At 45.2% G+C, this 12,287-nt stretch overlaps 1 protein-coding gene across 1 annotated transcript; it reads left to right on the forward strand.

Annotated features, from left to right (window-relative positions):
* Positions 1 to 1,550: 1,550 nt before the first annotated feature.
* Positions 1,551 to 6,617, forward strand: ADRA2C (adrenoceptor alpha 2C). Its single transcript, XM_072336410.1, has one exon. The coding sequence runs from the start codon at positions 1,666 to 1,668 to the stop codon at positions 3,004 to 3,006; it is 1,341 nt and encodes a 446-aa protein (XP_072192511.1). The 5' UTR covers positions 1,551 to 1,665; the 3' UTR covers positions 3,007 to 6,617.
* Positions 6,618 to 12,287: the final 5,670 nt, after the last annotated feature.

The following is a 12,287-nucleotide window of genomic DNA, read 5'->3' on the forward strand; positions in this document are numbered from 1 at the left end:
AAAGATGGTGAAGGGCCTGGACCATCTCCCCTACGAGGAGAGACTTAGGGAACTGGGTCTGTTTAGCCTTGAGAAAAGAAGGCTGAGAGGGGACTTGATCCAGGTTTATAAATACCTGAGGTGTGGGAGCTATAGTGGCGAGGCTGGTCTCTTTTCAGTAGTGCGTGGGGACAGGACTAGGGGCAATGGGCTGAAACTCCAGCATAGGAAGTTCCGCACGAATGTGCGCAAGAACTTCTTTACAGTGAGGGTGACGGAGCACTGGAACAGGCTGCCCAGGGAGGTGGTGGAGTCTCCTTCTCTGGAGATATTCAAGACTCGCCTGGACGCCTACCTGTGCGACGTGGTGTAGGGAGCCTGCTTTGGCAGGGGGGTTGGACTCGATGATCTCTAGAGGTCCCTTCCAACCCCTATAATTCTGTGATTCTGTGATTCTGTGATAAAGCAGCAGCCCAGGCTGTGCAGGGGCCCCATCCAACCCAGACTTGAACACCTCCAGGGATGGGGTACCCACAGCTTCTCTGGCCCTCAGCGCATCTTTACTGCCTCCTCTGGACCAGCTTCCTTGTGCTGGGGGCCCTGGATGCTGCAATCCAGATGGAGTTTCGCGAGGGCAGATAAAAACTCTGTGCCTGTATGTCCAAACTGCAGGAATACCACAGAGAATCTCCTCTGTGCTTTCCTTCCCGTGCTGTCTACATCGCTCTGCTTCCACAACCAAATCGTAACACCTTCCTGCTCGCCTCCCTCCCACACCCGCACTGTGTGAATCCTGCCGTTTAACCACGGGCTCCTCGTGGATCGCGGCCCATCCCGAGCCACCTGCTCACGTTTTACACTGACGGGAAGTTTACGCTTAAGGCCGCGCGCCCTCACATACGTCGTACGGCCACCGCCCTCAGCGCGGCGCTGCCGGACAACGGCGCCCCCTGGCGGGCGCGGAGCTCCCCGCAGGCAGCAGCAGCGGAGCCGCCGGGAGCCGGACCGGAGCTCTCGGTGGCACCGCCAACTTTCGTCCCTGCGCCCGCGAGGAGAAACCCCCCCCCGGCGGGGTCGGGGCTGCTGGGAGAGCCGAGGATCCGCTCCACCGCCTCATCTCTCTGCAGCCGCAGCAGCTCAAGGCGGAGCAACGCACGACTCTCCGTGCGCTTTACCCACCGTTGGGGTGTTCCGGCGAGACGGGCGCGGCGGCTTCACCTGGCGGCACTGAGCATGCGCGCGGCGGCGGGGCACGCCGCCGATTGGGAGCGCGATGCAAGAGTAGGACGGAGCCGGCGGGCAGCCGCGACTTCGCGTTGCCGCGCCGCCGGAGCGGGGCCGCCGGGAGCCGGAGCTCCTTATGGGATTTGATGCCGCCGCTTCGGACGCCGCTTCCTGCGAGGATCCAGCACCCGCCGGCTGTTCCCCTCGGCTGAGTGGCTGCGCGGAGCTGCCGGGCATGACCGGGCGGGCGGCAGGAGAGAGCCGTGCCCCGCTGTCCCCTCGCCGGGGGCCGGGAGGAGGCGGCGCGGCGGTGCCCTGAAGGGGTCGGGGGAGGCGGGCGGCGCAGCCTTCGGAGCCGTCGGCGGGGGGCGATGAGGGGGACGGCGGGGCGGCGGCGGGGCGGCGGGGCGGGGCGGGGGCTCCGCCGGGCTCTGTAGGACGGCGGCGGCCCGAACACCCGCCATGGATCTGATGCTGCTGGGGAACACCAGCCTGGGCTCCCCGAACGGGTCCCTGGCGCTGCCGCCCCCCTCGTCGCCGTCCTCCGCCGCCCTCCTGCAGCCTCCTTCCCCCTACTCGCCCGCTGCCGTGGCCAGCCTGGCGGCCCTGGTGGGTTTCATCATCGTTTTCACGATCGTGGGCAACGTGCTGGTGGTGATCGCCGTGCTCACCAGCCGGGCGCTGAGAGCTCCCCAGAACCTCTTCCTGGTGTCGTTGGCCAGCGCAGACATCCTGGTGGCTACTCTGGTCATGCCTTTCTCCTTGGCCAACGAGCTGATGAACTACTGGTACTTTGGCAAAGTGTGGTGCAACATCTACCTGGCGCTGGATGTGCTCTTCTGCACCTCCTCCATCGTCCACCTGTGCGCCATCAGCCTCGACAGGTATTGGTCGGTCACGCAGGCGGTGGAGTATAACCTCAAGCGGACCCCTCGGCGGATCAAGGCCATCATCGTCACCGTCTGGCTCATTTCTGCTGTCATCTCCTTTCCGCCATTGATCTCCATGTACCGGGACCCTGAAGGAGATGTCTTTCCCCAGTGCAAGCTCAATGATGAGACATGGTACATTCTTTCTTCTTGCATTGTCTCTTTCTTTGCACCCTGCCTCATAATGGTGTTGGTCTATATCCGTATCTACCGTGTGGCCAAGCTAAGGACCAGGACCCTCTCTGAGAAGCGTACGATGCCAGAGGGGTCCTCCCAGACTGAGAATGGCTTGAGCCGTGCTGCTGGGGGTTGCACGTCCCTGAGGATGCAGTTGGGAGAGAATGGACATTATTCAGTGCACCACTGGCGCAAAGCCTCGGAGCTGGAGGACATTGAGCTGGAGGAGAGCAGCACCTCAGAGAGCAGACGGAGGCGGAGCCGGGAGGAGCATCCTCGCAAAAGCAGCAAGAGCCAGTCCTTCTCCTACTCATATTCCTCCAAGCACTCCAGTAGCCGTCTTTCCCGCTCCAGCAATCGCTCCATGGAATTCTTCTCATATCGCCGTCGTCGGAAGCGTAGCAGTATCTGCCGTAAGAAGGTCACCCAGGCCCGGGAGAAACGCTTTACCTTTGTGCTGGCCGTGGTCATGGGGGTCTTTGTAGTTTGCTGGTTTCCTTTTTTCTTCAGCTACAGCCTCTATGGTATTTGCCGGGAGGCATGTGAGGTCCCTGAGACTCTCTTCAAGTTCTTCTTCTGGATTGGGTATTGCAATAGCTCCCTCAACCCAGTCATCTACACCATCTTCAACCAGGACTTCCGCAGGTCCTTTAAACACATTCTCTTTAAGAAGAAGAAGAAGAACTTTAGGCATTGAGCCAGAGGGATTAAGAGGGATGAATTTTCCTTGAGCAGAAGTGGAGTTAAAAGGGAAGGAAAAGGCTCTGTGCTGAAAAGGAAGGAAGGGAAGAGAACATGGGGTTGGGGCGTAGAGAGAAGGAAGAGGGCTCAACCCCTTGGTGGTGCAGAGTGTGGTGGGATATGGGGATGGTATCAGGGAGGCTGAGCACGTTCACTGCGGTGCAGAGTGGCAACACGGTGCTGAAGGAGCTGTTCTGGGGTGTGGATGGGTAAACTGGAAAGGGAGGCAATTGTCTTTGAACCCTGACAGAGGACACAGGGAGTCCACCGAGGAAATTGGGTAAGACACTGAAATGGAGAGGCCCAGAGCTTATAGGGGCTTTGCATTTTGTGGGAAAACTAGCAGAGACAGCAAGTGGAAAAGATTAAGTGGCAGTTATGGTGGAATAACCGATCTGAGTATCAACAGAGCAGCTGTGGCCATGGATGGGCTTGTCCCAGTAAGAAACTGGCTATTACTGCTTATCTGGGGAAAAGTGCTAGGCACCAGGCACTGGCAGTCTTCTGAATTATGAAAGGATTTAAATGTTTGCCAAAAAAAAAAAAATACAAAAAATCCTAAAGAACAATCCAAACTCTTTTCTAAATAAACCTTTGTACTGCTAAAACCTTCTGAATGATGATTTATCACAGGGCTTATGTCAAGCATGGGGTATTCTTTTTCTTTAGAGGTTTGTTTTTTTTTTCATATAGAGCTGGATGGGAAATGTTTTTCCTGTCTTGTGTAGAATTTGTCAGTGGGACAAATCGGGGAGTTTTGCATGTTTTCATGATATATGATAAAGAGCACATACACACAATGACCTTATTTCCCCCTGTTGGAGATCCAGGCAGTAAATTCCTGCTCGGTCGCTCTCAGTTCAGTGGCCTGAGATCCTCACTGTCCTGGAGCAGGTGGCATGTTTAAGACAAAGATTCTATCTTAAACCAATTTCCATTAAAATCATTTCACTGAACCGAACTAAAATTTTTCTGAAGTCGAATTGCTAACTGGCTTAACTTAAATGTACCGTGAGGAACTTTCTCCCCATCATTGTAGGTCCCCCTCAAAAGGCTTATCTCAGGGCTGGATGGATGCTGCTCTTATCCTCAGACAGGCAGTCAGAGGCACTCTGCTATGCAGATTTTCAGAAGAGCAATCACCACACCACTGAGGTCTTTAAACCCTTCGTATTTACTGACTTAGAGCAACTAAATCCTTTCTATTTCTTTCCTTTAATGAGAAGCATACATTACAGGTTGTCAGTGGTTTGTGTGAACAAATCTCAAATGAAGGTGCGTCTGTTCCAAACCTTTAATATTAATGCTGCCTTCTTTCCCTTTTCCTGTTTGCATTTCTAGTTCATGATTTCAGAGTATTTTGTTGGGGACCAGAGGGGAGAAGAAGCGTTCGAATAGTTATTAAAGCAAGCTTTATTTCCCGTGGATTTATGACATATGTGAAATGTCATAAACTGTAATGAAGAGAATGAGAGTCAAGGGCTGGTTTCTGTGTATTCCTCACTGAGTGCATACTGAGTGTAAGACTCAGCTGAATATTTACATCCCTTCTCCAGCTGTGCTGCTGCAAGATGTGTATTATGTTTGCAGGGGTAAATACTGCTCCATTTTGTTACGTGTATCACTCTTACCATAGGCAGTAGGATTTGGCATCTGCCTCAAATGAACCTTTCCATAGTAAACAGCTCTTTGAAAAAATAGGATGAAATATACAGCAAGCTGCTTGAAACAGCTAAATTAAATCTATACCTGGAAATCATTAGGTATGCCCTTCTTTACTCCCACTCTTCTGTCTGAAAAGTGTTTGTGCTCTCTTCTTCTCTCCCTTCTTTTGAAATCTCTACAACAGAAGAAGAAATGATAGAGCAGTCGGTTTGTTTCATCAGTTTTTCATTCAGTTCACTTAACCCTGGAAAAGCAATTTGGCGGTGGTTACTATTCTGGTGTTAATTCAATAAACAATTTAACTTCAGGGCCAACTCAAGTGGGAGGGTGTTCTGCCTAAGTAAGGATTAGATGATTGCACCAAATGCGTTTGAAGTTTGCTCGATTTCATTAAAGAAGCAACTGAGACATTTTCAATGTCTCAAATCCATAACCTAGTGGGTCCTTTCTTGAAATATGGCTTGGAGTTGTAAAAAGATTTGAACTTTGCTTAGACATCTGCATTTAAAGAAGGCAGGTTAAGACATTTTCAGGAGCATTCCTATGTAAATAACAACTGCTTTGGTACAAGTGTGTACCTGAGACAGACAAATAGAAGAAAAAATAGCAACAGACTGAGAGGAGGAAACTACAAGCCATTTTCTTTTGTGTAAAATGGAGAATTCTTTTTAAAATAACATTGACAAGAGCTGGGCAAGATCAGATAGTTTCTAGGTAATCATGTAGCTAAAAAGTTCAGGTTTGTTTTATATGAATAAACTATATAATTGCCAGAGCAACCAAAGCAACATATGGTATATAGCTACTACCTCTGAGCCACCGGATAGTTTCATTAGAGATACCCATTCCTACCAAGATAAGGGTCTGGTTTTGTCATCTAATGTTCATTTAGATTGGATTCCCAGTCTGCAGAAACAGATCAGTTTCACTGTTGCACTGTTTTTTAAGTCAGATTTGTTGTCTATAAGCGCAGTCCTTCCCCTTTGTTTTCATATAATTCAAGGAGTCACAAGAAATTTAAATTGACAGGCTTAAAGTGGAGGCGAAATATGTATGGAATGGCTGATGTGCCTTAAAAGTAATCTCTTTGCTATCAAATTATCCTGTAATCATCATATAATGCTTCTATTTTTGTTTTGCATTTCAAAATGCCTACAAAGGGATTGATGCAGATACTGAACACCTATGTACGGCCGTATATTAAAACTAGGACATTCTCTGTGGTTTAAATTTCTCTCAGTTACTCATCTGTTCCAGCGTCTCGAGGACTTTATTTCTTCTGAGCTAGGTAAAAAGTAATATTCATCAATAAGGATGCGCAGTATACACCCCTTTTAAGTGCATTTCCCTCTAAATTAGTGAACACAGAGGATTTCTATAAATATTCTTTTTAATGTAACTACTGAATATGCTCTACTGAATATGCTTCAAGGAAGTAAAAGGGGGCTGATTTATTTTTTTAATTAGTGTTCTTTTATTACTTGTAATAGCCGAAGACTGGAATTTGTAACATTGTGTGTTGTTAACACTTCATAAAAAGTTATCAGCTCTGCAGCTTGCACTGTGGTTGTACTTCCACTCTAAGTTGGCTCATGGCACATCGAGGAAAAATGCAGTCAATGAAGCTTTTGCACAAGAAAAAGGGAGAAGATGTTTCAAATGTATTCATTTGTATGTTTGGTTACATCTGATGAGCTGGTGGAAACACTCTTTTTCTCTACTATTATGGAAGAAAAAATGTTACTATAAAGCCATATTGATTTTCACAAGCACTTGATCTTCAACTGTTTGTTTGTGTATTTCACCATGAAGAATATTTTGTGTCAGTCTAAACTGAGGAGCTAATGCTTCGTTTTCAGTACCTGTCTTCTGAACGGTACCACTATTGGTTCGTTACTGAAATATCAAACAATACAACTTAGCTAGGATAAGAACTCAATGCTGCTATCATTCAGCTCCTTTGTGGGAGTTTGGTATGAGTAAGACCCACAGGATCAGCCTCTTCAAGACTGGAGGCAGATGGAGGGTACCTTATATACAAGAGATCTGATGGGATCGCAGCTTTAAAGCATTGTCTAAAGTAAGAATCAGTCCCTTGTTATTCTGTGTGATCACTTTATAAAGAAATCCTGTTGCTCCAAGAACACTGACAATTTCTGGGAAATAAAACAGATGAAAGACTGTACCACAATGGCTTTGCACACACTGAGCTGCAGCACCCTTTGTGAGTAATCCCAGAAAACTTCACTGGAGTTTGCTTGTGAATGAGGGAGCTACTCTGTGTGGGCAAGGATGTTGCCTTGTTTCAGTAAACATGCCTGTGGAATGTAAGCAAACATCTGTAAATGTAAATTGAAAGCAGTCCTTCAAACCTATAGAAAGTGTGGTGTGGGTCAAGGTGTTTGTTCAAACCCATAGGAGGTGTGGGTCAAGGGATTTTTGATTACATCAGGGCAGCAAAGCGCACTGTATTTTCAGAATAAGCTAGACGAAGAATATTATATGATTGCATCTTTCTTTTCAGAGAAGAAAACTGTTGGTCTCTTCCTCACTCCTGGAGGTTGATATTGGAGAAAACAGCATCTGAAGTACTAAAGGATTTTGTAGGACATGTTGGCAATAACATGCATTTCATGAGAATGCTCTAACTTTAACCTATTGCAGTCAAGAAGGGGGGAATGGCTACAATTTGTGCAAAGTGAAAGCCAGCTGACTTTTGTGGGTTTGTTTTCATGGTCACTCATGAAGTTGGTGAGGAACAGGCAGCCAGAGGCTTCAGGTGAAACACTCTAAGACTTAGAGAGAGCACAGTGTGTGAGGAAATACCCAGAGCCTCTTTTGCCCTCTTTGCACCTTAGACAAGAATACTGGAGATTTATTCCTTACATGTTAGCAAATGTTAATTTGCCTTCCAGATCTGTGAATCAACCACATCGTACAGAAGATGCTATGGGAGGAGGTAGGGTTAGGGAATCGCTCACTTCAGTGTTCAACACCTAGCATATGTTTGCCCTTTGTCCTTGCAACTGAACCAAAATAGTCACTTTGACTCCTAAGGCCATGTAGCATCAGTGATTCTACACTGAATTCAGTTTACTTTTCACAGTCTACCCTGCGCATCTTTGCTTTGAGGCCACTTAAAGTATGGAAGGAAGGGACAATAAGCAGTTTGAAGAGTTGTGAGTGTGTTGTGAAATTTCCCTGGGTCACATTCTGATAACTGAGCTGGCTTAAATTTGGTGCCTTTCCAATCACTTTGAACTCCTAGGAAAAACCAACAGAGGTACGTGACGTGGAAATAGTGGACATACTGCTTCTCAAGGAATCAGATGTTAGGTCTCTCAGGTAATATACCAGTAGCCCAGTCTTCCAGTGATAACTCTGTTACTGTTTTTAACAGGAGAGGCTTGGGTATCTCGAACTCACGGTGACTGTCATGCTTGGTTTGAATTTAGGTGATGCCTACATTTTGTACATTGCTTTTTTAATTATCATTTTTTAAGTGGCAGCCTTAAAAATGCCAGAAGTATAAGTAGTTTCTTAAATATTTACAGAAGTTCAGTTTAAATCGTTTCTTTCTCATGCACTTCACCACACTATCCCCTGTATTTTGTATTTCAGCAGCACAGCAGTTGATAAGGTAGAGGAAGATTGCTGGAAAAGAGAAAAGAGGAAAGAGAAAGGGAAAGGAGCACAGGCACAGAAAATACTATGAAATGAAACCTGGTATAGTCCCAGCCTGGCATTTTATCACAAGATCTGTCAGGCAAAATTGCAGCTTATTTTTTAATAGACTGTGCTAATGAAACTGTTTACACTAGAAAAACAAACAAACAAAAACTTTTCAGTCAATGGATGGCATTCTACTATAAAATAATTCACTATACTTTTCTGAAATATCTAATGAGAAGTAAAACAGTACTTAATCCAATCTGTCTATATGTAGCTCGCTTTAAAAATGCTTTATTAAAGGTCCTGAATGTAAAGTACAAAAATGTAACTGCCTGCTTCATCAAAATCAATTAGATTTACGTGTTTCAGCATTTTTGTGAACAGCAGTCGCTCATTTTCTGTGATACTCTTTCCTGACAGCTCTCTGCTGACAGAGAAAGCAGTAAATTCCATTGACAATAGGGCAAAAAAATAAAAGATTTATATTTCCCTCCATTAGCTCTATTAATCCCTTCGAATTAGTTAAAGTCAGGCCATTAGAAGTAGTTTATCTACTGTGATGTCTAACAAGTGGCATGAGTCAGGGAAATAAGAACCTCACTGGTTCTGAATTGTATGGTACTCATGAAAGAGGTTAACCCTAGGTTGCAGGAACACCCTACTTTTGGGTTTGTTCTCTATGCCTTTGACCCAAAATTGCAGATGACTTCCTCTATGATGTAACAGCGTCAGCACAACATCCCTTTCAACTCAGTCCACTGGAGTAAAAAATTAATACTGAGGTCTCCCACTTCCTCACTAAGTACTTTAGCCAACAGACTATTTATAAAGGTGATACAGCTAAAATGCTTTTCCTTTAGGCATATAAATGTTTTATTTGACCTAGCTTTTTGTCTCTCTGTAGACTAACACTTTTGTTTCACAAGGACATTCTCTATCTGGAAAGCAAACATATGTCAAAAACTGGGAACAGCTGAATTAAGCAAAAGGCTTAATCTTGTCTGTCCCATGGGTGCCCTGCCTGAGACCTGTGATACAAGCAGAGCGTGGAGATGTTCAACTGGGGCCCTTGTAGGTACAAAGAGGAACAATTTCAAGTGTCCAGCAAAGGTTAGGGGAGTAAAATACATGCCTATTGAATTCCAGAATCGGAGAGGTTGGAAGGGACTGCTGGAGATCATCTACGCCAAACCACCTGCTAAAGGTTTCCTAAAGAATCACTCCACGTAAGGCAGGAGAGCTCTCTCACTTTGTCTTTCTGTTCCCTCCTTCTGCTCTTGAAAGCTGTTCCTGCTTGCAGCCCGAGTACAATACCTAGCATACTCTTGCTGAGCCTTTACTTTGTCTGCCTCGGGATCTGATCTACAAAGGGATGATAGCGCTTGCCCTCCCACCAGCTCTTCTCGGAGGATTCCCCAGAGCATTGTCTGTGAGGTGCTTCCATGCTGTGTTATGCTGTGTGTAAGTACATCTGGCACAAGCATGCCCGGAGTGATGCTAGAAGTCCTTGACTCATTCCAACACACACTGCATTACTTTTCGAGAGTCTTATCAATGATCAATGATTGTTTGCAGGGTTTTGAAAACATCTATAAGTGTGCATTCGCTTACCTCGACATTGATTTATTTTTTTACATTAGCAGCGATTTCTGCAACTAATTAAAGGGAAACTTTAAGTCAGTCCATCAGACTGCTAGTTTTGATTTGCCACGTGGTGTGTCAGAGGTGCTTGGTGCACTGTTCTACACAGCAATAGAACTGATTGGAGATCCTTGAGTGCTGTTTTGGTGGTGTGCTTTTTTATGCCAGAAAAATGCTTGTTTGATGAAATCTGATCTTTCCTTAAATAATATATCTGTTTTGCCCCATATAAAATAAGGCCAGGAGACCTTAAATCAGCCCCAGCTGGTCTGACTGCCTGCTGGTTGTCTGTCTGAGCCAGCTGCTAGGTGAGGTGCCAGAAAGCCGAGACTTCCAGACTCCTGGGTGCTGGGCACTCAGCTCTGAGCTCCATTATCACTGTATCTAAATACTTCATAACCTTCATAATGCTTAGTCTGTCAATGCCTTTATGCATTAGGAAGGGACTGCCATGCCCTTTTCACTGATGGGAAATCAAAAGATTAATGGCATTGAGGTAGGCAAATCTTAACAAGCTTCTGCTTTATGTAGATCCTTCCAGTGAATCCACTATTGCAACTCGGAACCCTGCTAAGCTCCAATGTTTACGAAGTTCTGCCTGTGTTTCTGCTTTTGGCTCTGTGAACACCACATGCCCACAGACCTTGCCCATGAATCCTATTAGGATACACAAACTGATTCTCTCAGCTTGTTTCTGTCTGGTGGGCAGCCCATTTCAGTTCACTTTTACAGAATAGAAAAACAAAAAATAAACGAGCAAACAAACAAAAACACAGCCTGTCTGGTTTGTGTGGAGGCACCAGCATCACTCGTAATTTTATTTAGTCACCAGTGTTGTATTCAGCACTCCCATTTTGATGCCCACATTTTCCATGTGTTCAACAGGTACCTTCGTAACCCCAACTTAGGATTTACACAGCAAAGGGATGGAATTCTTATGTACTTCCAGAAGTATTACTGAAAGAAATCTCACCCATATAGATCTAGAAATAACTCCATGAAAGAAGGAGGAAAGTTGGGCACTGAAATAACCAACCAGATGTCCAGGTCAGTATGAAAACAGGCAGAGAATCAGAGGTAGATGGAGAGATCTTTTGCCTCTCATTTTTTCTAGGGTCTGCCCAGTGTTTCACAGTATTACATATTACTGTATCATTCTCTCCCACTTTGAAGATCACCTCACTTGAATTTACTTCAGAAGGCCAAAAATTTCCCAGAAACCCAATGAAGCAAATGTTATAGAAATAACATACACAAATCTAACATTAGGCAGGCTGGGTAATAGATGGGAACAAATATTTCAAGCTACTGAGAAGTTCTGTATGTATTTTTCAAGTAAACTGATCACAATAAAAGGAAATTTTGAGACCTTTAATGCCAGGTGAAAATGTTATACTGAGGGGGATTCCTGGCAGCATTTCTCATCATCGGAAATCCAGTCAATTCCATGAAACTCAAGGGGAGACTGTTTGGAACTATAGGAAAGGGCTGCCCCAGTGTCTGATATTAAAGCAGCAAAGCAGGTAGAAGCAATTTTTAAAAGTAGCTGCAGTAAATGCGGGAGGAGGATAAGCCAGTCTGTTCCCAAATAGAGTTCAGCTACAGCTCAGTCTTACATAATTCTGCTGTCTCCAGCTTGGGATCATCAAATAGGTTGGAGCTGCCCTCAGGTTTTCAAATCTTGTCATGACTTTTGTGTGTGTTAGCTGGATTTTTATTGTGGTAACTGTTACTATTAATGAGGAATTTTTTTTTTTTTTTCCTCCATTTCTTTTAGAGAAGAAACAAACAAACAAAAAAGATACATGACTACAGGAATAACTGTTCCTTTCCTATTTTGGCAATGCAAAAATAAACATGAGGAATAAACACTAAAAATAGGACTTTTGAATGCAAATTAACTATTTCATTATATGATTAATCGAGCACAATTTGATTAATTCAGTGCGCTTACTTGCCCCTTATTACATATGTCATATAATAAAACATCTCGGTTGCCAAGAGAGGAGGTGATGTCCGTGTTTGTGGAGCCTTTCAAGACCTGATTGGTTAATACCTTGTACAGCCTGGAGTGGCCTCACAGATGACACTGCTTTGAGAAGGAGGCTGGATTGGAGAAATCCTGAGGTTTCTTGAATACCAAGTTAGCCTATGACCAAGAAATATGGTCCTCCCAGTATTAAAGGAAAGTCCTTATAACTCAATAGCATCAAAATAATAGTACTTATATAGAAAACACATGTATTGCTATAAGTGGGC

The sequence above is a fragment of the Excalfactoria chinensis genome, chromosome 4 (genome assembly GCF_039878825.1).
Source record: "Excalfactoria chinensis isolate bCotChi1 chromosome 4, bCotChi1.hap2, whole genome shotgun sequence".
Lineage (NCBI taxonomy): Eukaryota > Metazoa > Chordata > Aves > Galliformes > Phasianidae > Excalfactoria > Excalfactoria chinensis.

What these genes read in the sequence shown, in the direction of transcription:
- ADRA2C (XM_072336410.1), top strand. Translation starts at nt 1,666, where the DNA reads ATGGATCTGATGCTGCTGGGGAACACCAGCCTGGGCTCCCCGAACGGG.